Raw genomic sequence first — 24,549 nt, 5'->3', positions numbered from 1 at the left:
GAATCATTCATTCCTTCTCGGATATGGAGCCAAGTGTGTATGAGAGAGAAAGAGGTAAAATTCATTTCAGTTCAATTATTTATTGTGACTAATTGCATACTAGTAATATAATTCATTTTAGGTATATTAATTATGTTATTGATATATCTAGTACGAAATTACATTAACTCTCGAGGACTTGAGTGATATGCAAATTACATTCTAGAAATGATAAAGAAAAAGAACCAACCCAACCAGACATTTCAAGTTGGTTGGGTTAATAACCGGAATAATCTAAACATAGTTCACCACTCAACCCAATAAGTTAGTTCGAGAGGATGATCAGCCACACTAGGATTCAGACACAGCCCAGACTCCTACGGGAGGCAACAATGGGGAATTTTCTGCAATGGGCAAAAGCTTGACTGAGCAATGCCGCGTGGAGGTAGAAGGCCTACGGGTCGTGAACTTCTTTTCCCGGAGAAGAAGCACTGACGGTATCTGGGGAATAAGCATCGGCTAACTTTGTGCCAGCAGTCGTGGTAATACAGAGGATGCAAGCGTTATCTGGAATGATTGGGCGTAAAGTGTCTGTAGGTGGCTTTTTAAGTCCGCCGTCAAATCCCAAAGCTCAACCCTAGACAGGCGATGGAAACTACCAAGCTGGAGTACGGTAGGAGCAGAGGGAATTTCTGGTGGAGCGATGAAATACATAGAGATCGGAAAGATCACCAACGACGAAAGCACACTGCTGGGCCGACACTGACACTGAGAGACGAAAGCTAGGGGAGTGAATGAGACTAGATACCCCAGTAGTCATAGCCGTAAATGATGGATACTGGCGCTGTGCGTATTGACCCGTGCAGTGCTGTAGCTAACGCGTTAACTCTCTATTTTTTGGTTGGATTGTCGAAGTGGTTGTTTTTTCTTAATTATTTAAAAAATTATATTTATCCATAATATATATTACATCAATAACTAAAATCCAATAAATTTAAAATATCAGATGTTTATATGTTACAACCCTTCTCTAATATCGATTACAAACTTTAAATACGTAAAAGTAGAGTAGGATAGGGGTAATGTAGGATTGAATTGAATTGAGTTGTAATCCCATTTTTAGGTTGATCGAGTTGACTTGACTATAATACGTCAACCTCCAAACTGGCAGAATTTTCGGTTTTAAAAAATTATGCCCAACTCAAATTGAATTTTTTTTAGCACAACCCATCGGTTATAATTTTAATTAAGTAATCTAAGTTGGTTGAGTTATCAAATTATATGAACACCCCAATGTGGTGATAAAGTTATTTTTAAAAACATGAAATTGATGAACAGTAGAATGATTTTTGTAAGATTATATTATAGATTAAAGAAGATTGATACTTTCATATCAACTGTGCCTATCCACTCCTAATGTTCTAAAACTAGAGCTTCATAATGCCATTATTTTTAATTTAAATTTTGGGCTAAAAATTTGGAGAAAGCAGTTGGACTGTGCAACGATCGAAATTTGGATGGAAACAAATGATTTTTTTTTTTTCGAAATTAATTCGTAATAATCTCCGGATCCAAATGTTCTTCGCTAGCTCATAAACTCCTCAAAATTAGCTGGATTTTTTTTTCATCCGAAGAACAAAAGATGGAGAAATGTAAAAAAAAAGAAAATACAGAACACTTTCTGAAGTCCTGAAAGGAATTCGCAGGTTCTTAATTCTGAATTTCTTCAATTTTTTCAATTTCCCTTTTGTTATTTGCTTCCTGATTCTTCAGAAAATGTCAGGTTAGGGTTGCAAAATCAAATTGATTACGCTACCGGTTGCTATCGAATGATTCGAAATTGAAACCGGTTTTTATTGTACTCGATTAGATTTTCGTTGAATTTATTTTGACTCGTGATTGTTTATGGAATGTTTGTTTTTTCTTATGAAAATTTTACAGGGTTTGTTTCCGGGATTTCTTTGACGAGTGTAGGTCTTTGCATGGGCAATCCATTTTTGAGGTTTGCAAGGACTTGGTGGCGTTGTTAAGATGTACAGGACAGTGGCTACATCTGCGGCCACAACCACAGCAACAACAACAACAGATAGCGTTGATTATGTTGTAAATTTGGATCAAATTCCACGGTGGAGTGATGCAGAACATAGGTCTTCATTGGAGTTCGTCAACGAAGATCCTTCCTTCTCTAATTCGTATTTTCCTGATCCTCTGACGTCTCCATCTGACGCGGAGGGCGGTAATTATCGAGTGGTTTCGAGATTTCCCGTCGATCATGAAATTAATTCCAAAATATATCTGTGGCGGGGGAATCCTTGGAATCTCGAGGTAGATGCTGTCGTGAATTCTACAAACGAGGTGAGTGTTATGTTCTTCATCTCCTTCCTTCTGCAATAGAAAACCTTAATCAAATAAACAAAAGGGAAAGCAATGAGATGCTAAAAGTCCCAAGAACTCAATAATAGTTCCATTAGAACACACGGGACAATCTCAGCCCCGAGTTCTGTACAGTTCAAAGAAGAAGAAAAAACATAGACATAGTTGCAAGCACAATTCTTCAATGGGTACTAATTATCCCTCGTAATCATATGGTTTTATGTGGTTGAGCTTTAAGGTGGGTATCATTTGAAGTGGCATATATTAGTGGGAAAATTAGTTGAAATTGAAAATCTGTTGATTATTATGTTTTGGTATGGCTAATCCACTACGAAACGTATGCATATTTCACATGGGATAAAGTGCCCAAAACTGAAATGCCTGAGCTTAAGCAACATTTAAATTATGGGTGGATTGAAAGTTTTGTCTGATAAAGTTGAAAGGACATAAGTCTGTCCTGTAACATAAGAGATAGAAGATGAGAGCTTCATATCCTCCATTAGTGTTGACTTTTGACTACTGGAAGACGTACTTAATTCCAAGCACCGACCATCATCATCATAGTAGAAAATCATCTTCTCTAACATTGCACCATACCAACCAAGGCAATTATTTTTACGAATTGTTGTATGAGATAATAGAGGAAGTAGGATAGTACATTGATATTTACCTTTATGAAGAGTGAGGGGAGATCATCACTTGTTCCTCTATTTAATGATGAAGGACCTTTTGGTTCAAGACATGCACCTGGAAGTTGTCGGTTAGAGTAATTGAGTTATTAGTGGGTGAATAAGAATTGATATTGAGGAAGATGGATTAGGGAAGACAACCCTAGGTAAGGGGAAAACGAACAATATAGGCAAGAAGATCGTTGCCCTCCCATGTGCTCTTCCTTAACTACTAGGAGAGATGATCAAAAGAAGAAAAATAAGCATCTTTAAAGAAAGTAAGATAAGGTAGTACAACATTTAAACTAGGATAATAGTAATTCCCTTTTTGAACTAAAGATAACCGAAGAAAGTACATATCAAAGATTTTGGGTTTAAACTTTGTGAATCCAAAGCAAACAAGTATAGGCTAATATTTTTGGTCATGAGAAATAAAGGCTTTAGAGGCTTTATAGGAACAAATCCTAACATGAAATTTCGCCAATCTGCATTCAAGCTATTGAAGGAGTTTTATGAAATGGTACAGGAATTTCAGATATTCAAGTAACTCCTCCACAGTCACCATGATTTATCAAACCAACAACCTGACTCTTGATTGAATTGGTTATCGTCAAGACCAAACTGGCATCAACTTGGAACCAAGTTCTTCTAGTGTCATTAGTTGATGGATAGGTCATGTCACATGAGTGTATGATGGAAACCCATTCCATAAACTTGGTGGATAAAATTAAAAACCAGAAACTCTAACCATCTTCTGAAGTGGTTCCACATGATGATCAAGCTTAGCACACAGACAAAATGAGAATGTGAGATGTTGAGACAAGAACTAGTAATGAAAGTAAACAGAAGTCGGACTTACTCACTATATTATGCTATTTGGTTGCTATCTTTATTGTATTGGGTTTGAATAAGTTAAATTTTATGTACAATTGTCATGCCTCTATAGGATGTAGAGATGCTTAGCTCATTGTTTATGACTTGACAGTATCTCAATCTATTCATATTGAAAGAAAATGAAGAGGTTGTCAGCACAATTGTAGGCATGGTGGTGGTCTATGGCCTATCACTTTAAAACCTCTTAGCATAAAAGCCTGTTTGGTGAGAGTTATGTTGTTGATACTGGTTGATCTGCAACACGGATTTGTATCTGTAATCAGAAAACTCCTTTTCCGGTTAAGTTTATATAAAATGAAATAAGCTGCTAATTTCTATATCTGCCATCTTTAATGATTGTAAAATTAAATTATACAGAACTTGGATGAAGCACACAGTAGCCCTGGTTTGCATGCTGCAGCAGGACCTGGTCTATCAGAAGAATGTGGAACACTTGTACGCCTGTGATTCTATTTACTTCAGTTTAGCCTTTGTTTATTGTTTTTTCCCTGATTAAGAACTGGAAATATTCACAAATTAACATATGCATATATCTTATAAGAAAAAACTGTGGATAGTTTTGGCCTTTTAGAGGTACAATGGAGGACTGCACTATTTTCAGAAAGATTTCTTTATAGAACTTCTTTAGACAATAAGAATGTCAAAACCTGACTCATTATATACATTTCACATCCTGAAGGGTGGTTGTCGCACAGGAATGGCAAAAGTCACTAATGCTTATGACCTTCCTGCTAGGTGAGTATGCAGTTGATGTTTGGATCTAGAGTAAAGACCTATACATCCATTTAATCTTTGGCATTCTCTTTTAGGAAGGTCATGCATACTGTAGGTCCAAAATATGCTGTCAAATACCATACTGCTGCAGAGAATGCTCTGAGTCATTGCTACCGTTCTTGCCTTGAACTTCTCATCGAAAATGGGCTTCAGAGGTTGTGAAAGTAGTTGATGCCACATTATTTTTTTTCTCCATATCGTTTGCTCATCTCATGCATCTCTTGCCATTTTTAGCTTACATGTTAATGACGATTTAATGCAGCATTGCTATGGGTTGTATATATACAGAGGGAAAAAACTATCCTCGTGAACCTGCTGCTCACGTAGCAATAAGTGAGATATTTTCCTACATGTTCCTTTAAGATGTCTATGTTTTTCTCTATTCTACTATGATTCAATTTTCTTGTGCTACTTTTGTTCACAAATTATGGCATCCATTAACTGCCAATTTACCTAGTATGTTTAGCTTAGTAGGGATGTTATCAGGGCGGGGTAGGGGCTCGGAAGTATTTTGGAGCTAACCTACTAGGGAGTTGGGCTTGAGGACTTGCACTGATCCATGCTAGCAAGCTCTGGTATAAGAAACACAAAATTGTGAAAAGTTTTCTAAATTTTTTATCACTTCTTTATTATTTTTCTTTGATGGTTATAGGTCCATTTGGATCTAATCTTTACGATTTGTGATTGTTACCAACTTGCATTCTGTAAATCAGCATAGCGATTGCATTTAAATCATCGGAGATGATGAAATTTCCAGTAGGTAGCGGAGGGAAAGTAAAGAAAATTTAACATCTTATCCTCATTTTTATTTTGCTTCTTCTTCTGTTTAGGAACTGTGCGTCGTTTTCTTGAGAAGCAGAAAGGTAAAATTAAAGCTGTTGTATTTTGTACAACATCATCAATCGATACTGAAATATACAAAAGGTACTTCACTTTCAAGTAACTGAGGCCTGTCATTCCTAAAGGATATATTTTCCATGCCGTATACAATATAACAATCCTTGTTGCATTTATTCGATTTGCTTTTATATGTTTCTGAGCCAGGTTGCTTCCTCTGTACTTTCCCCGTGATAAACACGAGGAAGAAGTTGCATTGTCAAAGCTTCCTGCAGATGTTGGAGATGAGAATGGTGAGACTATTATAGATGAGCGGAAAATCAGGATAAACACTTTGCCCAAAAAGAATGTTCTGAAACCTCCCCAAGTTCCCGATGATCCTCCTGTCAGTCATGTAAGGTTGACACAGAGGTTAGTGTAATGATTTATGCAATGTAACAGTTCTTTTTCAAAAAATATTTCGTCTTCTATCTGATGGTAGATTCATGAAAATTGCATACCTGTATGAGTCAGAGTTGCCCTGAATTTGATGACATTGATCTGTGGCATCTACTTTATCTGCGTTTATCATGACTCCCAGGCCAGTTATATTTATTTGAAAGAAACGAAATTATACTGAAAACCTGAAAATCACGAAGGTAGAGCAATCCACCCTACAAGCTATGGGGATCACCAAAGTGGACCCCTATCAGCAAAAGTACGAGGAAGATTGTAGTTACAAAGATCTTGATGAAGAGAAAAAGTGCAAGGTTTCTTGCATTCTACAACTCCGAAGGGAAGGTCGTGATTGCATCAGACCATTTGTTTTTTTTTTTTTTTTTTTGATATTCGTCGAGTGGGTGGGCTAGCTTGACTATTCTCATAGAATAACTACTTGACTTTCTACATTTGGTTGTCAAGGTAGTTGTAAGATATTAAATCCTAGATAGGTGACCACCATGGCTTGAACCCATTATCTCTAGGCTCTTTGTAATCTCTAAGGTTGACTCTGAGAAAACTTTATGATCATGTTGATTAGATCTTCTTGGATACAAAAGAAGGGTTTTGGGATGAAAAAAATTGGCGAGTTTGGATGTGGAATTGTATTAGGTCAATAAACTTTTCCATCTTTGTTAGAGGGAGGCCCCAAGGCAAGGGTAAAATTTTCGCTATGAGGTTATCTGCTATTGCCTTTCCTCTTCCTCTTAGTGGTTGATGCCCTAAGTAGGTTAGTGTGGGAACAGAGAAGGGTGCGATTGAGGGTTTTAAGATGGTAAAGGATTTGGTTCATCGGTCACCTGTAGTTTGCAGAGATAGTACTTTCTTTTATTGTTTGGGTCGGGTGGTGTCTTTTGTCGATTTGAATAGGTTTTTGTCATTTTCCAAAGAGATTTTTAGCCTTAAGATGAATAGGGGGAAAAGTTCCATTATAGGTTTAAACTGTTGTCCTTCCAAGCAAGGCTCGTGGGCTGCAATGGTAAGGTGAGGGGTTTCCCATTCTTATTTTTAGGGCTTCCAAGCAAGAATCTTGAGTGGATGATGAGGAATTTCTTATGGGAAAGGGTGGAGGAGGGGGAGGATCCCACTTGTTAAGTGGGAGATGGTGTTGAAGCTTGTGTAACTTGGAGGAGTATGTATAGGGAGCTTGAGATTACGTAATGAAGCTTTTTTAGCTAAATGGTTGTGGTGATTCTTCGTGGCTGACACGCTATGGGTGGGTTTATAGTGGGGAGTTGAGGGGCTCAAGCAAAAACCTTATTTATCTCAATTTGTCAGTTGCTCTCCCCAACACAAAGTTTATTTTTGGGATGATCTGTAATGACCTACTTTTTCAAATACATTTCATGGACTTAAATAATCATATGTAATATTGTAAAACATAATCGAAATGGAAAGAAAATATCCCTTATTAAAGTTTAGAATTGGAAATGCTACTAATCTACCCTAACAAAGAAGTTATGACACATAAGTGTGGAAAACTATCTAACTTGACTTTATTTCCATGGCCTCCTTAGTTGGTGCCATCATTTGTACATAGGGCCCATGTCGGTTGAATTTGACCCACGATTGAGATATGTTGAAACAAGTAAAAGAGGGGGAAAAAAAACTTGAGGAGAGAGAGTTTTTGGAACAAAGTAATCTTAAGCACTTTGTTGTTGTGTTGTTGTGAAAAAAGCATACTTCTCCTGCGTATTTATAGTGGAGAAAGCACTAACTTGCTTCCTAAACTTTCTTCCCAAGCTAAGAACTACTCACAATCTTCCTAATTAAAGCACAAAGCTTGGTTCACAACTACAACAAAACTTAGTCCACAATTTGGCAACTACTAATTCTCCTATAGTTGCTCCATAAGTTAGTTAGTAACTTGTTCTACTAAGTCTACTAACAATACCTCTACTCAGTCTGCTAACAATTCTCCTAAAGTTTCTATAAAAGTTAGTAACTTGTTCAACTAGCTCAAGTTTATTAGCTCACAATCTCCTCTGTAAACTTGATTTTGTTCGAGATTCTTCACTCCTAGCAATTCCTGCATCTCTACAAACTTAACCCTTGCTAGGGCCTTGGTTAGAATATCTGCACATTGCTCTCTAGTGCATACGAACTCCAAACGGTTTGTCTCTTCTCAACACACTCCACGGATGAAGTGGAAGCTAGTGTCACTGTGTTTGTTGTATCCGTGAAATACCAGATTTTTCATGAGTGCATCTACAAATTTGTTGTCGACTTAGAGAGTTACCGGCTTTAGTTCACTTTTAGTCACTTCACTCAACAAATTTTTCAACCACAATGCTTAGAACGACGCCGCAGTTGCTGCCATGAACTCGGCCTCACAGGAAGATAGTGCCACAATTCCCTGCTTCTGAGATTGCTAAGAGATCAAATTTTCGTTGAGATAAGATGCCATTCCTGCGGTGCTTTTTCTATCGTCAATGTCTTCAGTTTAATCACTATCAGTAAAATCGACTAGTTCTTTAGGACCACACCCTCTTTGATACTTCAACCCGTAGCTTGTGGTTCCCTTCACACAGCGGAGAATGCGCTTAATCGCTTGATGATGCATCATAGTGGACTTTTCCATGTACCTACTCATTATTCCAACAACATATGAAAGGTCCGGACGGGAATAAGTCAAGTACCTTAGGCTTTCGATGACACACCTATATTTAGTGGAATTCACCAAGTTTTCGTTAGCATCTTTCCCGAGTTGTAACTTCGCTTCCATGGGATACTTGGTCGGGTTGCACTCTGCCATCTTAAATTGCGGCAACAACTTCTTAGCGTAGGCCGATTGCTTTAGCATGATGCAATCTTTCCTTTGGTCCATTTCAACACCGAGGTAGTACGTGAGTAAACCGAGATTAGTCATCTCAAATTCTTTCATCATTTGCTGTTTAAACTCTTTGACGCCTTCCACATTTGTACTAGTAACGATTAGGTCATCAACATACACGCCAACTATGAGTGTTTTAGTCCCATTGTTTCTTGTATACACTGCTTGTTCTTGCGAGCACTTCATGAAGTTTAGACTCTTTAAGCTCTTGTCTAGACGTATGTTCCACGCTCTCGGTGCTTGCCGTAAACCGTAGAGGGCCTTTAACAACTTGTACACTTTGTTCTCTTCGGCTTTGATGACGAACTCTTCAGGTTTGGCAACATACACTTCTTCTTGGAGGTCACTATTTAGGGATGCTAATTTGACGTCCAAGTGATGGACCTCCCATCCGTGTTGAGCTGCGAGGGCAAGAATCAACTTTAGAGTGTCCAATCTAGCCACAGGCGTGAAAACCTCCTCAAAATCAACTCCTTGTCGCTGCACGTATCCCTTCGCCACGAGTCTTGCTTTATGCTTGATGACATTTCCTTCGCTATTCTTCTTTAATTTAAACACCCACTTCAAACCGATGGGCTTGTGTCCGGATGGTAAGTTAGTTAATTCCCATGTCTTGTTCTTCTCAATGGCTTCAAGCTCTTTTTGCATGGCCTCTTTCCAAATCGTCTCAGATGCTGCCTCACAATAGGTGGTCGGCTCCTCGGTCGCGAACAACACTAACTCATCAGGATCCAATACTTCTTCAAGTGTATCCGCATAAATTTCTGCAAGAGTAAGAGACTTCTTTGGTCCATCCTCTATTGTGGATCCTCTTGTACCCTCGCTTGAGCTCTCTTGTTCTAGAGAGTTCATCAAGCCTTTCGATGTCATCGGTGATGATATGTGTGGACTTGTTGGTGTTGCTGTAGGGGCACTTTCTAGGTCTGATGCGTCTCCCTCTTCTTCTAGAGTAGTGAACTCTATAACAGTCTGCCTGTTATCGCCAACACTGCACCAATCCCACTCCTCTTCTTTGAATATGACATCTCTACTTGCACGAATTTTCTCATGTTGCAAATCATATAGTCTTTGCCTTGGTCCCATCCTCTACGCCAAAATACATCATCTTTTGGTTTCTGTTATCAAGCTTTTTGATATATGACTTTGCCCTTTTAACATGTGTTGTACAACCGAAGACTATTAGGTACTTGAAGTGAGGTGTCTTGCCGAACCATGCTTTATAGGGGTTGTGAGTGTCCAACACCTTTGTCGGTAAACAGTTTAGAAGATAAACCGCATGTTGTATTGCCTCACCCCATAAAATCGCCGGGACTTGCATGCTCTTGAGTGAACTTCTTGCAGTGTTCATTATGGTGTGGTTTCTTCGTTCGACCACAACGTTTTGTTGTGGAGTGTACATTGCGGTGAGTTGACGCTTGATACCTTCCTCTTCATAAAACATCGAGAAGTTTTGGGATAAGAACTCGCCACCTTGGTCGGTGCGCAAGGTTTTCAGCTTGTGATCAGACCCGTTTTTAACGAGTCTTTTGAACTTTTTGAATGCACATAATGCCTCTCCTTTTTCTTTGAGCATGTACACCCACATCCAACTGCTATAATCGTCAACAAGTAAGAGAAAATATATGTTACCAGCAATCGATGAGGGGGTGATCGAGCCATACAAATTTGCATGAGTCAGTTGTAGTGGTCGCTCAGCACGAAAATTGGTTTGAGCTGGGAACGATAGTCTTGTTTGTTTGGAGACTAGGCAACTTTCACATAGCTGGTTTGGGTGTATGATTTTGGGTAGCCCCGTAGCCATCTTCTTCTTTGCCATCATTTTAAGTGTCTGAAAGTTCACATGCCCAAGTCTTTTATACTATAGCCAAACTGGGTATGCAAGTGTTGTCAATAGGGATATAGGCTAGCTGGTCTCCAATAGTATCTTGTACAGGCGGTTATGCGACCGTTTTACCTTCATCAACAAAGTTCCTTTTCTATCGAACATCTTGAGGAACTAGCCAGCTAACTCCACTCTACTTCCTTCTTCTGTCATCTGAACAAGACTAATAATATTACTCTTCAAGTTTGGGATATAGTATACCTTGGTCAATAAACATTGGTCACCATTCTTGCATTGAAACAAGATGGATCCTTTGCCTTGGATCGATACAATTGATCCATCGCCAAATTTCACGTTTCCAATGAGCTCCTCATCAAGCCCCTGAACTTTGTTTGATCTCCGGTCGTGTTTGCTGGCTCCGTTGTCAAGGTACCACATGTTGGTCTCCACTCGGTCTTTTCCATTTGTGAGAAGGTTCGCCATAACCTTTTCTTCGTTGAGCATCAACAGGTTAGTCATCTTCTCGGCCAACATTAGTGCGGGCTCTTGATCTTGCGTGAGTGTGAGGTTTGCCTCCTCATCTCGCTTCTTGTGGCACTCTATCATATAGTGCCCATATTTTTCACAAGAGAAACACTTGATCACACTCTTGTCCTTCCAGTGGGTGGCATTGTCATGGGTTTTTGAGGTATTGTCATGGCCTCCTCTACCACCACGTCCACGACCTCTATTTTCCTTGTTAGGGCTGCCATGCCCCCTCGTACTTGAAAAAGAAGAGTCAGCCACATCATTCTTTTTTGTCCGTGCGAGTCACTCCTCATGTGTGAGAAGAGGTCTTTTTCCTTCTCTTTGTCTTCATAGCTACGAATTCTCTCCTCATGGACCCTCAGACGACCAACGACCTCCACAACTGATATGTTCTTGAGGTCGCCAAATTGCTCGATGGAGGTAACAATTTGCATGAATCTTGGGGGAACAATTTGAAGGAACTTCTTGACGAAGGAGATCTCCTCCACCATGTTGCCTAATGAACGGATGTCACTGACAATCGCTGTCAACTTCATGGCAAAGTTGTTTATTGACTCACCATTCTAAATGCGGATAGCCTCCAACTCACTCTTCAAGGTCTGTACCTTTGCTTCCTTGACACGTTCCACACCCACATGCATTGTTTGTAGCGTCTCCCATGTTGCCTTTGTTGAGTCCTTCTCTGCCAACATGAGAAGAATGTCCTCTGGGACTACTTGATAGATGGCGGCAAGAGCCATCCTATCCTTACGCTCCTCAACGTCACCATGCTCGATGGCATACCATATGCCTTGTGCCTGAAAGTTGACACGCATCTTGATCGACCATGCTGCGTAGTTACTCTTCGTGAATAACGGGTACTGGAGCATTACACTCCCCTCCTTTCCGCTTTTTATTGTTGTCACTTCTCCTCCGGTGACTTTGTATGGTGACGACATTTGTTTTGGCATCCTAGCTCTGATACCAAGTGTTAGATTTGACCCACAATTGACATATGTCGAAACAAGTAAAAAAGGTAAAAGAGAAACTTGAGGGGAGAGAGCTTTTGGAACAAAGTAATCTTAAGCACTTTGTTGTTTGTGTTGTGAAAAAAACATATTTCTCATCGGTATTTATAGGGGGAGAAAACACTAACTTGCTTCCTAAACTTTCTCCTCAAGTTAAAAACTACTAACAATCTTCTTAATTATAGCACAAAGTTTGGTCCAGAACCACAAAACTTGGCCCACAATTTGACAACTACTACTAATTCTCCTATAGTTGTTCCATAAGTTAGTAATTTATTCTAATAAATCTACTGACAATTCTCCTAAGGTTACTCTATAAGTTAATAACTTGTTCTACTAAGTCTATTGACCATTCTCCTAAAGTTACTATATAAGAACACCGGAAAAAATGATAAGACATAGGATTAATATTTAAAAATACTTAAATAAGTGACCCCACTATGTTTGGGAAATACAATCATATATAACATGGTTCATGACTTGTGAGACCTATTTTTTTATGACGGTTTCTTGGGCTCTACTTTCTTTTTTGAGTAGGTTGTATGCAAAGTACTTCTTTATACATAGTTCACACATGCATGCACGCAACTACTAGGCAGACCCATATATGTACCCTTAGGCCTGATTATGGGCGAGCACACGCTTATGCTGCTGAAAGCCAACGGAAAAGAAAAGAGAGCATAAAATATTGTGGTATACACGTCCGTACGCAACATCATAACATAGAATAATATCACATAAAAAGGTCATAGATTATGTGATATTCATGCTTCATTCAACCTAGCATTCAACCTAGTCTAGAGGCAGTAAGTCCACTTATAGACTCAACTTGGTTCTCTAAGCTCACCTTAGCTGATAGTTCCTAGATTCAATTTCAACTGAAATTCGATTTCACCTAGGATATTCCATTCATTCAAAAAACCAAACTTAGAGCCTATTCATGTAAACTATCCAAAATTAATTGACTCTTCATCTCCACCTTGCTTCCCACTCTGCCTTCCTCACCTTCTATAACAGAAAATACATCTGGCTCTCCATGTAAGCATTGATTCCATAGTTCAAATTTCTCAGGAAAGTTCTCTAGCATAGATGGTCAGTTCTTCAGTCCAAGATGTACGATTCTTGTCTCTTCCTCAATGTGGAACGGCTAAGCACGCATCTTCCCTAGTTGCAAGCTAGTCATCTTGAAATAATCGTATGATGGCAGTAACCCGTTCTCATACAACCCTTCAAAGCCCCTCTCAGGCACTATTCTGTTTTGTGGATCTAAGGATTTTCAAGTCTGTCTGCTCTGCCCCTCCTTTTCAGGTTCAAACCCTCCTTTTCTAGTTTTCTTTATTCTTGGAGCCTAAATAGAACCGTATTAATGAACTCCCTTCTAGATTTGATCCGGTCGGAGTTTCTGATTTTTTTCTCTCTTTCATTTGATAGTGTTATTACCTCCAGATATTCACCCACTTTGATTAAGAACTTTCAGCATCCAACAATAATTTAGCCATTCTTGTTTTATTGAAAAACTTCGTTAAGACACCTGAACACGTTTCGAATCGTTTCTTTCAATCATCATGTCTGCTGCCATCCCAAGACTGAAAAAAAAAAAAAAATTAGTTCATTCTATCCTCAAATTTCACTCTTCAAAATTCAGTTTCCCTGTCCTAATCCTACTGAGAAGGCATTTCTGTTCTACCCCATAGTTATGTTTTCTGGTAGTTCGTGCTGCCTTCAAGGCCATTAGAAATGAAAAGAGAGATTGTACCAAAGCAAAGGCAAGAGAAATGTCATTTTACGCTTGCGTTTTCTTTTAATATGAAGAAAGTGTAGTATCACTTTTGATGGGCGGGAATAGAAACCACAGGCACTACTGCATCATTACCCAGATGAGAGTGAAACCTGTAATCTGGAATTTGATCCTTTCGGTACTGTGTTGCTTCATTTCCACATTTGGTTTCATATGTTTTCTTTTCCATTTTAGTAAAAGAAATTAGTTTCTTAAGAAGAAAAGGAAATAAGAAAAAGAACTGATTATTGCTAACGTGCACGGTGCTTTATTCTTCATCTATTTCCATCCCCACACAAGACCTCATCTACTTTGATCATTTCAACTATCAAGAGCTAATATGGTTCCTGCACTTAGGTCTCTTCTGAAATAGTTTTGTTTCGGGATTTAGGTCTTCTCGATCCTTGTTGCATCTGTTAAACGTATTTTTACTTGACTAATGGTGCATGGTATTTTAGGAACCCATCATATTTGGATTCATACCTGGATCCTGCTTTCATGGCTTTAATCAAAGATCCGGATCAAAGACGCAAGGAACAATGGGAAAAAACTGCCCAGGCTCAGACTGGATGGAATTATGGTAGAATACTTGGATTTGGTGAACTTGGTGGAGCTCCTTTATCTGCTGCTGAAGAATACTCACTTCATTCAAGATACCTTGCTAAAGCAAATTCTCTTAATCTCTCTGAAATTGGGGAGATGAAAATTGTGTGAGTATCAAATTTCTTGTTTGTTTCCACATGCTTATGTATATAGTGGTTCGCTTAAATTTTGTATACTTGATAATAATTTATGCTTTCTTTGCTGAAATCATTTATCCAAGGATAGTTTCTCTTGAAGTTCTGGATCTTCAGAGCAATTAGTATTGATTTTACTTCTCTTCGGTCTTCACTTTTTGAGGAGCTTTGTTACTTTTGCCTTTGTCTAGAACATTTCAAGGAAGTTGATTTCTTTGAGTCATTAGAGTTTATATGTGCCAGTGGTTAATCGAAGTGTATATCGAGAAATATCATGTTGTTTCCCATTACGGAATGTACCGAGTTCTAGTTTATGTCTCTCTTGGGCATGTTAATTAGTCAGACGTTTGTGAAAACCAGTTGAGTCAGATGCTTATACTGAACATATTCGGTTTGTGCATTTCTGATTATATTACTAGCTCAAGATGCATATAATTATACTCTATTGCAGTTACCGTGGTGGAGTTGATAGCGAGGGTCGCCCTGTTATGGTCGTTGTGGGAGCACATTTTCTACTGCGTTGTCTCGACCTTGAGCGATTTGTGCTCTATGTTGTAAAGGTAATTTTGTTATAATCTTGAATAATATGTTTTTGTTTCTTATATTGAATTTTTATATCTTTAGACTTCTGATTAAGCCTTTGGTGGCGCGGTGGCTAATGGCATTAGGGGGCCAAGCCATATATGAGGCTAGCCTCATTTTCCTTGTTTATAATTTCATTCTCTTTGTTAGTTATTAACTTCTTAGTTGATTCGTATTTATTGATTTGTTGTAATATATTCCCGGAAATTGATTTCCTTATGGTGTTTCTTCTATTTAAGAAACCCCTTTATTCTCATGATAAAATAGATAAGAGTATTATTTCTCTTATATTTTGCACTGTCATAAGAGCATTAGGACCCTAAAAAACCAACCCTAAGCCTGGTCATTTCTGCCGCCCGTTCGCATTTACCGAACACCACCCTCACCCGGTCTAAGTTCGCGTCTCCTTGGTCTCCACAAAATCAGTCTTCATTCATGGATTCACATTCTTTGTTCCAGTTTCATACACGGATTTGGGTGGGTGTTTGCACATGAGTTTGTTGCTGCTTTGCCGTCATCCACCACTGTTACAGCTTTCGTCGTTGACCACCACAACTTGTACCATCAACGCCATTGCCTGTACGGTTGATAAGCCGCACCACCACTATTGGTCAGCCAAGTGTTGTGCCCTTCTGCCATGTTTCTTGCCCTGATTTTTTGGTTCTCTGTTATCTTTTTTGGCTGCTGTTTTTTGTGGGTTTGGTTTCTGTTTCTTGTTCAGTTTTGAAATTTGTTGCATCAATACACATCCCAGTCCTTTCTTAGTTGCATCGCTGTAGATCACGTACCCTTTAGAACTCTTGGGTACTGTGAGTACTGGGGCGGTTATCAACCTCTGTTTTAGGTCTTGAAGCTTGCCTCACAAGCATTGTTCCATGCAAACGGTACACCCTATCCTAGTGAAGTCCTGCACAAACCTTCGATAGTATCCCGCCAACCCTAGGAAGCTTCGCACCTCTGTAACTGTAGTTGGGCGTTCTCACTTCGTAACGTTTCAACTTTAGTGGGATCTATGGATATTTCGTCCTTTGACACCACGTGTCCTAAGAACGAAACTTGTTGCAGCCAGAACTAACATTTAGAGAACTTGACATACAACTTGTTCTCCCTCAGGGTGGTCAAGACTTTTCGTAGGGGTTCTTGGTGTTCTAAGTTTGTTTTCGAGTATACAAGGATGGTGTGTATGAACACGATAACAAATGTGTACAATAGTCTTTGAATACGCGGTTCATTAATTCCATCAACATAGCTGGGACATTGGTGAGACCAAACAACATCACTACGAATTCGTAGTGACTGTATTTTGTTCTAAGAAACACTGTCTTTAGTACGTCTTTTTCTTTAATTTTGATTTGGTGGTAACCTGACTGAAGGTCTATCTTAAAGAATATCGTTTCCTCCCTGAGTTGATCGAATAGGTTTTCTATACGAGGCAGAAGGTATTTGTTCTTTATTGTTCTCTTATTTAGCTCTGTATAATTGATGCACAGACGCATCAATCTGTCTTTCTTTTTGACAAACAACACTGGCGCACCCCAAGGGGATATGTTAGGTCGAATGAAACCTTTGTCCAATAGCTCTTGTAACTGTGCCTTAAGTTCTTTCACCTCCGCTAGCGCCATACGATAGGGTGCTTTGAACATAGGTCTAGTTCCCGGTTCGAGTTCTATAGCGAAGTCGACCGCTCGGGAAGGGGGTATTCTTGGTAGGTCTTCTAGAAATACGTTGGGAACTCATTTACTATTGGTACGTTGTCTAAGGTCTTTTCTTTTCCTCTTACATCTAGACACATGCTAATATAGCCCAACCGCCTTGTTGGACTAGTTTCTTTGCTTTCATCATCGAGACTACCTTTGGAGCAGTCCTAGAGCTTGTGCCTTTAAACTTAAAACTGGCTCCTGCTAGTGGTGAGAATACTACCTCCTTTTTGCGACAGTCTATAGTAGCACGGTTTTCAGCTAACCAATTCATGCCTAGTATTACGTCGAAGTTAGATATGTTAACTACTATCAGGTCTACACTTAGGTTTTAGTCTGTTATGATTACTTGACCATTCTTTACTAGCCTAGATCTACCCCGGAGGGGTGCTTACAACCAATTCATGCAATAAGGGTTCTAATTCATACCGTGTGTTTGTGCAACAAAAAGCATAGAGATAGAATCAAATAAAGTAAAAATGTAATGACCTAAAATGGGTAGTGTACCTCACCACGGTATCGGACCTCCCAGTGTCCCTGTTGGTGGATGCATATGCCTTAGCTTGAGCTTGTGTTTGCACCAGCTGGTCCGCCTCTTCCATTGCTCTAGGCGGGTTAGGTTGGGTTTCGGTGTCCTTGGTCGTGCAGTTGACAGTGATGTGACCTTGACCACATCGATAACGGGCTTGCGATCCAACCATGCACCTTTATCCATGCATTCTTCCACATATCCTACACCCCGCTTCTCCCCTTCCTCTAGCCCCATCCTGATTTACGAGGTTTCGTTCAGTGCGTCAGGGAGGGTACCTCTCATTCTATCATAGGGCAGGTCTGTTGTTATAGCGGGGCCTACACTGAATCATGTGGACGCTTACGTCCAATTGTTACTGGTTGTTCCCGTCGCGCCTCATCCTTAGGTTTTTCTAAAGCCTTGGCAGTTCTCAAGGCTTCGTCATAGGTCTTTGGATATATGGCTTCCACCGTGCAACGAATCTTTGGTTCCAAACCCAAAACAAACTTCTCTATTATCTTCTGCTCTTGTGTCAACCAAGGACGACGTGAATCTCTTCAGCCTCATGAACTCTCTATCATATTTCTCTATGGTAAGTCCGCCTTGCACTAGATGGACGAACTCTTGTTGTCTCTTGAGCTGTTCCGCCTTAGGATAGTTTTGTTTAGGAAAGCTTTCTTAAACGGTTTCCACTCCATTGCTCTCCCGCTGGGTTTAGACTCTCTTTGTTGTCCCTCCACCACACTTCAGTGTCCTTCTGTAGGACGAATGTCACACAGGCGACCTTTTGGTTATCAGGACACCCCATCGACTTAAATATGGTTTATACAGATGAAATCCACGTCTTTGCCTCTATTGGATCCTTTGAGGTACTGGTGAATGTCGAGGGTCGTACTGCTTGAAGTCCTTTAGCCAGTTTGCCCCTCTAGTAGGTTGCAGAGGGTTAGCCGGGGCGTTGGCCTATTGGGTGACTATTAAGGTGTGGATTAAGGCCTGGAGAGACTCCCACATCAGTCTGGTAGTAGCGTCTACTCCAGCCACAGGGGCCGCAGCCTTAGGTGTGGCTTGCCGTGGCGGCGCAGGTTGTGGTGGTGGTGCATTTTGTGGTGGCACAAATGGTTGCAAGAGGTGGAGGAGCAACTCGTTGCGGCGGCATAGCTGTACCCGATCCAGTCTATAATCCTTCTCGAGGTGGGTTCTCTTCAGCCTCACCTTGTCCTCTTCCTCTAATAGGGTGTAACGACCCACAGACCCACCGGTAGCAGATATTGTCCTCTTTGGGCTTTCCCTTTCAGGCTTCCCCTCAAGGCTTTAAAACGCATCTACTAGAGGAAGGTTTCCACACCCTTATAAAGGGTGGTTTGTTCTCCTCCCCAACCAATGTGGGACATCACAATCCACCCCCCTTCGGGGCCCAGCGTCCTCGCTGGCACTCTCTCCTTCCTTCAATCGATGTTGGACCGCCCCTAAATCCACCCCCTTTAGGGCCCAGTGTCCTTACTGGCACACCGCCTCGTGTCTACCTCCCTTCGGGGAACAACGAGAAGGCTGGCACATCGTCCGGTGTCTGGCTCTCATACCATTTGTAACGACCCAAATCCACTGCTAGCAGATATTGTCCTCTTTGGGCTTCCCCTTTCAGGCTTCCCCTCAAGGCTTTAAAACGCTTCTACTAGGGGAAGGTTTCCACCTCCTCCCCAACCAATGTGGGACATCACATAGGAGATCGTCCCCTTCCTCGTTTTCCTCTTTTACATCCTCTAGACGGCATGGTTCTAGAAACCAAGATAACGTTACTTAATTCTAAGGCTCATTACTATGAACATATACTATATCTCACGTCATCTGATTTCACATCATATTGAATCAATCAACATGCTACAATCACATCATACTCTTTAATTTAAAGCACATGGAATGTCAATTCAACACAACGACATTGTAAAAACAATTGCTTGCGAGTTTCTAAAAGCATTTACTTTTTCTTATCTTATGCAAGGTATACCTGAACGGTGACGGTGCATCGACGTTTGGACCATAGGATGTGCCAAAAGCCTATGTCGTAGGCTAGTCTACAAAATCTATAACCTAGAGCTTTGATACTAACTATAACGACCTTAAATTTCTACTTACTCAGAATCGCTACTAACATCTCATGCTCAACTCGTATGCAGAATTTAACTCTTAAAAGAAACATCATTTATACATAAATATCAAAAAATTTAAAAACAACTTTATCTCTGGAAAACACGGTCGTGGTCTTATATGTTTCATACGAAATACTAAAATTTAAAATAAAATAAATATCAAATAATTTAAAACATATGAAATGCAAGACAACCTATTCTAACCTAAGACTAGGAATTTAAATATGCAACTATCCTATGCATGTGTCATGGTCTCTACTCGCGATGTTGCCATCATCCGTATATGGGTGCCTTGCCTTCACCTGAAAAATGATATGGCACACGGCTTGAGTATTTCGAAAAATACTCTGTAAGTGACCCCACTATAGGGGCCATGTTGAATGCAAACACATGCAAATATGCTCTAGGGACCTATCTCTATCTCATACTAGGGGTAGCCTTCAGTCGGGACTAACTTGGATCTGTAGGACTTTCCTACACACAACCCACACGTGCGAGTGTGAATCCCCAGGTGGTTCACACCCCACCTGGTCCCATACTGGTCAAGCTATCTGTCTGACGTTCGGAGGTCAGTAGACCCTTGGGTGTCATGCTCAACATGATCATTGTCATCATCATACTATGCACGTCCGCACTCATCATCATAAAGGGAATGTATCCCGATGCTTATGTACACACAACATGCATGAAGTCCCTCGATTTATCGTCTTAAAACATTCTTCTGTCACAACCCTAGTCTCATCTCTATATTACATTTAGTAATACATGCTCATTAGATATTTATATTAATATCATTATTCATGCTCTTAGGGTTGTGTCCTAGGTCGATCTCTCGACATGATGCAACATGACATTCATCATTATAAAGCATGCTTAATATGGAAAACATCATCATATTAAGGTAAACGTCATACATCATAATCATCATAATGTCATCAAATGCATCAAGCACAACAAGTACATCATATATCATCATATAACTCACTTATGTCATCATACATCATCACAGAATTCACGTACGGTATCATACGTCACAGCTCATACATCATACATCATATAATTCACATACGTCATCATAAGTCATCATACAACATAGCTCATACAATTTTTCTACCACATCCTATAGTAAGGCCACTTACTTGGTTGGCCTTAGCCAGCGTTCTCCCTAATTATTATACGTTAGCTCTCGTTCCTCGAAAGCTGTTCCAAACGTTGTTGGAGTTCGTTTCCTATTTTTGAAAGAGATGAATGACATTAAACAAAATTGCACATTGGACATAGTAGAATTACCCAATGATAAGAAACAATAGGACCCAAATGAGTGTTTTCTATAAAGTGCAAAGCCTATGGTAGCTTTGAAAGATTCAAAACCGGACTCGTTGCTTAAGGCTTCACTCAGACCTATGAAATTGGTTAGCAAGAAACGTTTTCTCTTGTTGCGATAACTAACTCTAATGCTTTTCTCCATGGGGAACTTGGAGAAGAGGTATTTAAGAACTTACCACTAGGTTTTGAGGAAGATCTCATCCTTTTGGATAAGGTGCGTAAAGATTTATAGAAACCTCTTCCTTTTGGGATGCTGTGGTGGTGGGTTCTCTTCTGAGTCCAACACCCTTTTGACATAGGATCATTCCGAGTAAATACGGTCTTCAGCCTTTCGAGTGGCTTAACGAACTTACAGAAACCCTTGGAAAGACATTTCTTTCAAGCTCCCTCTCTTCTTTTGTCCAGCAAGGTGGGGGGATGGGAAGGAAACGTACTTCGAAAGGATAATCCGTCAGGGGATAGGCCCCTCTATGCTATGTCTCCCTATTTATACCATTCATCTTTTATGAAAAATTATTATGTGGCTGACTTTCTAGACCCTTGTGGGAGCTCTCCCTCCTCATTTGGTTTCCTTGTCCGTTATCCCGTAGGGAATCAACATACAGCTTAGCTCTCTTATCCTTGATTAGGGAGGTCATTCATAGATAGGGGAGGAAGTTTTTTTTGTTCTTGAGCCCTAACCCGACTCAGGGTTTTTCTTGTCGCGGGTTCTTTTAGTGCTTATATTGAGGCCCTCCTCAATTGGCTAGTTGATTTTTCTTTGTTATGAAAGGTGAAAGTTCCAAAAAAGTTCAGTTCTTCGTTTTACCGATCATCCATGAAAGAAAAAATAAGCTTGATTGACACCCTTTTGACAATCGCAATAAGAATCTTATTTTATTTTTTTCATTTTCGACCGTGATTGAAATGTCTCGGGGAGAATTTAGGCTAATTTATATAAAAAATACTCATATTCTTCCAAAAGGTACAAAAAGTTACAATAATTTTGTTTAAGAGATTATAAGTTGCAATATTACCCTTTACCGTTCATAAGCGTTTCTAAATTACTTGGAACGTTTTTAATTTTGTTCAACCATAATTGAAGAGTGTTAGGAAGTATTTTTGTTTGAACTATGGTCTGTGATATGTCTCCCTTCCATTTCTAGCCAGATTGATAACTTTCTGGAGTTGATTTTGTAACTTGGGGGCTGTCCATCTTTAAGTTCTTGATTCTGTAAAGTTAGGAAAAAAATTACTATATGAAGTTGAAATTCTTCAGAATGTTGGACAGGAAATCGACGGAGCGGTGACTGGAATAACGTGTCGTGACTAGGATGCTTGTTTGGACTAAGTTTATAAGACTCTCATTTAATTTCATTGACTATTCGTCCAACATTCTAATGGTTTTTTTTTTTTTGGTCTACGTGCAATTTTGAAAGTTCAAGAATAGTACGACGACTTTCGAAATAATAGAAGTATTTTTTAACCAAAAGACGAAGTTCCGATATATTTTTTATAATTTAGCCTAGAATTTTTTTCCATTTCAGTTGATTTAACTCTAGTGAATGGTAGCACATGAAACTCTATTCAAAAGTTCATATTTTTGGTTCCTGGTTAACCTCTAATCTTGCCACTACTTTCTGGAACATTCTTTCTTTGCTGTTTGGTGCCGACATTTTTTAGAAGTTATGCACTTAGTCTTGTTATTAAATTCCAGGAATTTGAGCCATTAATTCAGAAGCCTTACACCATTGTGTACTTCCACTCAGCAGCTTCTTTACAGCCGTAAGTGATCTTCTATATTTATTTTAAAACGAGCAAGGAACTTTGGGATGAACACACTTCTATTCAAATGGAAAGCTTAGACAATGAGAAGTTGTGTGCATTTTGTTCTTGATTTTGTATCGGTTAGTAGTCTACTGGAAGTTATTCAACTTTTCTGACCGTGTTTACGGTTTCTATACCGTTAGTCGGCCCGACATGGGATGGATGAAGAGATTGCAGCAGATTCTTGGCCGAAAACACCAGCGAAACCTCCAGGTATGAACTCCAACTTATCCGAATGCTAGATGCGTACTGAGCAAAAATCTCCCTTTATCTTTCTCATCTATCGGTATGATTTTTGTAGGCAATATACGTTCTTCACCCGACTTTCGGATTGAAAGCTGCAGTATTTGCCATGCAATTGCTCGTGGATAACGCGGTAGGCTTAAAGTTTGTTTAAATATCTCGTTTTTAAGCATGGAATGAGATTAAAAGTGTTAGTAACCTGAAGTAACTGATATCCAGGTATGGAACAAGGTTGTGTATATCGATCGACTACTACAGCTGTTCAAATATGTTCCACGAGAGCAGTTGACCATCCCGGACTTCGTATTTCAGTGAGTTCATGCTTCCTTTGAACTTTTATTCAACAATGATTACAAATCCTCGAATTTAGAGGATAGATGCCTTGTATTATGCCTTTGTTCGTGAAGTTTACAATTAAGATAACTTAGATGCATCGTTCTATGATAAATGCAGGCACGACTTAGAAGTAAATGGAGGGAAGGGCCTCATTGTGGATCCTCGAACAAAATACGTATATCATCGACCTTAACATCGAAGAAAATGTATGGATAATTATCCATTAGCGTCTCGTATTAGGTGGGTAGGCGTTGGTTATGTTTGTAGAAATGGCATACCATTTTCTTTCATCCTTATTTTTGTTGAAGTATTGGTTCGTTTGCGTAATGAAGATGAAATAACGTTATTCGTTTTGTATATTATGTCGGATAAGCCTTTTTAATAAAATGAAGAAAAGAAAAAGTTGGTTTGATGATTTTTCACAGTTTATTATTTTTTTTTAAAAAAATAGTTATTTTTAAGAAATTTTTTAATTTATGATTTTAATTTTTCCATATAAATTAATTAGCGATCATTGAGTTAATAGAAATTGGAGTTGGAATACCTCGATAATAAAGTTATTTTACGTGCATTAGTAAATAAAATATAAACTTAATTTATGTTTAAATTAGAAACAAAATATAAAATTAATCTAGAAATGTAAAATCACGTGCCATTTATGATTTATGTTATATAATTATGTGATGATGTTATATGAAGATGTGTCGAGTATTAAGATATAAAGATGTTTAAGGAATATATTTGGTTGTTTAGGAGTTATGGGCTCTTTTTATCTTATTTTCAAGAGTATATTTTATGTTATTTTTCAGAATTTGACTAGTAGTATACTTTATCTCATTTGTAGGAGCTAATTGATAGTTTGTATTTTATTTAAAGAACATTAGTGAAAATTGCACTATCGATCCCGAGTATTCTTAAATATAAAATTTTTTCTTTATGGCAGAATCAGCCAAATCCAACTTTAATACTTCGGATATTAATTTAACACATCTTTATTACATATCACTCTGATAACCCACGATATTCACTTGTTCCAATAAAAGTAAATTAGACATATTACCGATCCTAAAGTAAATCTGGAATCAGTGAAACAGTATGATATTATCTTGGTTAACTCATTCCCGCTATCCGCCCAGGATCAGGATAATAGGTTAATGTTTTTAATTTAATAGGATAAATTATTAAGTATAGTTGA

The 24,549-nt window shown here is 39.1% G+C and overlaps 1 protein-coding gene across 4 annotated transcripts; it reads left to right on the top strand.

Annotated features, from left to right (window-relative positions):
- Positions 1-1,419: 1,419 nt before the first annotated feature.
- Positions 1,420-23,554, top strand: LOC111454405 (protein GDAP2 homolog). Of its 4 annotated transcripts, XM_023095889.1 has the most exons (16): positions 1,421-1,685; positions 1,763-1,828; positions 1,921-2,334; positions 4,272-4,349; positions 4,594-4,649; positions 4,724-4,843; positions 4,951-5,021; positions 5,519-5,612; positions 5,733-5,936; positions 14,428-14,679; positions 15,158-15,266; positions 22,666-22,733; positions 22,919-22,988; positions 23,077-23,151; positions 23,238-23,329; positions 23,472-23,554. In XM_023095889.1, the coding sequence occupies exons 3-16, from the start codon at positions 2,011-2,013 to the stop codon at positions 23,545-23,547; spliced, it is 1,689 nt and encodes a 562-aa protein (XP_022951657.1). In that variant the 5' UTR covers positions 1,421-1,685; positions 1,763-1,828; positions 1,921-2,010; the 3' UTR covers positions 23,548-23,554. The 4 variants fall into 4 exon arrangements, with proteins under 4 accessions (XP_022951658.1, XP_022951657.1, XP_022951654.1 ...); XM_023095890.1 differs by lacking the exon at positions 1,763-1,828 and having other exon boundaries at positions 1,420-1,685; positions 1,954-2,334; XM_023095886.1 differs by lacking the exon at positions 1,763-1,828.
- The last annotated feature ends 995 nt before the right edge of the window (positions 23,555-24,549 follow it).

Source organism: Cucurbita moschata, unplaced genomic scaffold (assembly GCF_002738365.1).
Source record: "Cucurbita moschata cultivar Rifu unplaced genomic scaffold, Cmos_1.0 Cmo_Scf00016, whole genome shotgun sequence".
NCBI lineage: Eukaryota > Viridiplantae > Streptophyta > Magnoliopsida > Cucurbitales > Cucurbitaceae > Cucurbita > Cucurbita moschata.
This window is presented reverse-complemented; position numbering and strand designations above follow the sequence as displayed.

What these genes read in the sequence shown, in the direction of transcription:
- LOC111454405 (XM_023095890.1), top strand. Translation starts at nt 2,011, where the DNA reads ATGTACAGGACAGTGGCTACATCTGCGGCCACAACCACAGCAACAACA. An exon ending in GATACTGAAATATACAAAAG is followed by an intron (nt 5,613 to 5,732) that starts GTACTTCACTTT and finishes TTTCTGAGCCAG; the next exon opens with GTTGCTTCCTCTGTACTTTC. An exon ending in TCAGCAGCTTCTTTACAGCC is followed by an intron (nt 22,734 to 22,918) that starts GTAAGTGATCTT and finishes CTATACCGTTAG; the next exon opens with TCGGCCCGACATGGGATGGA.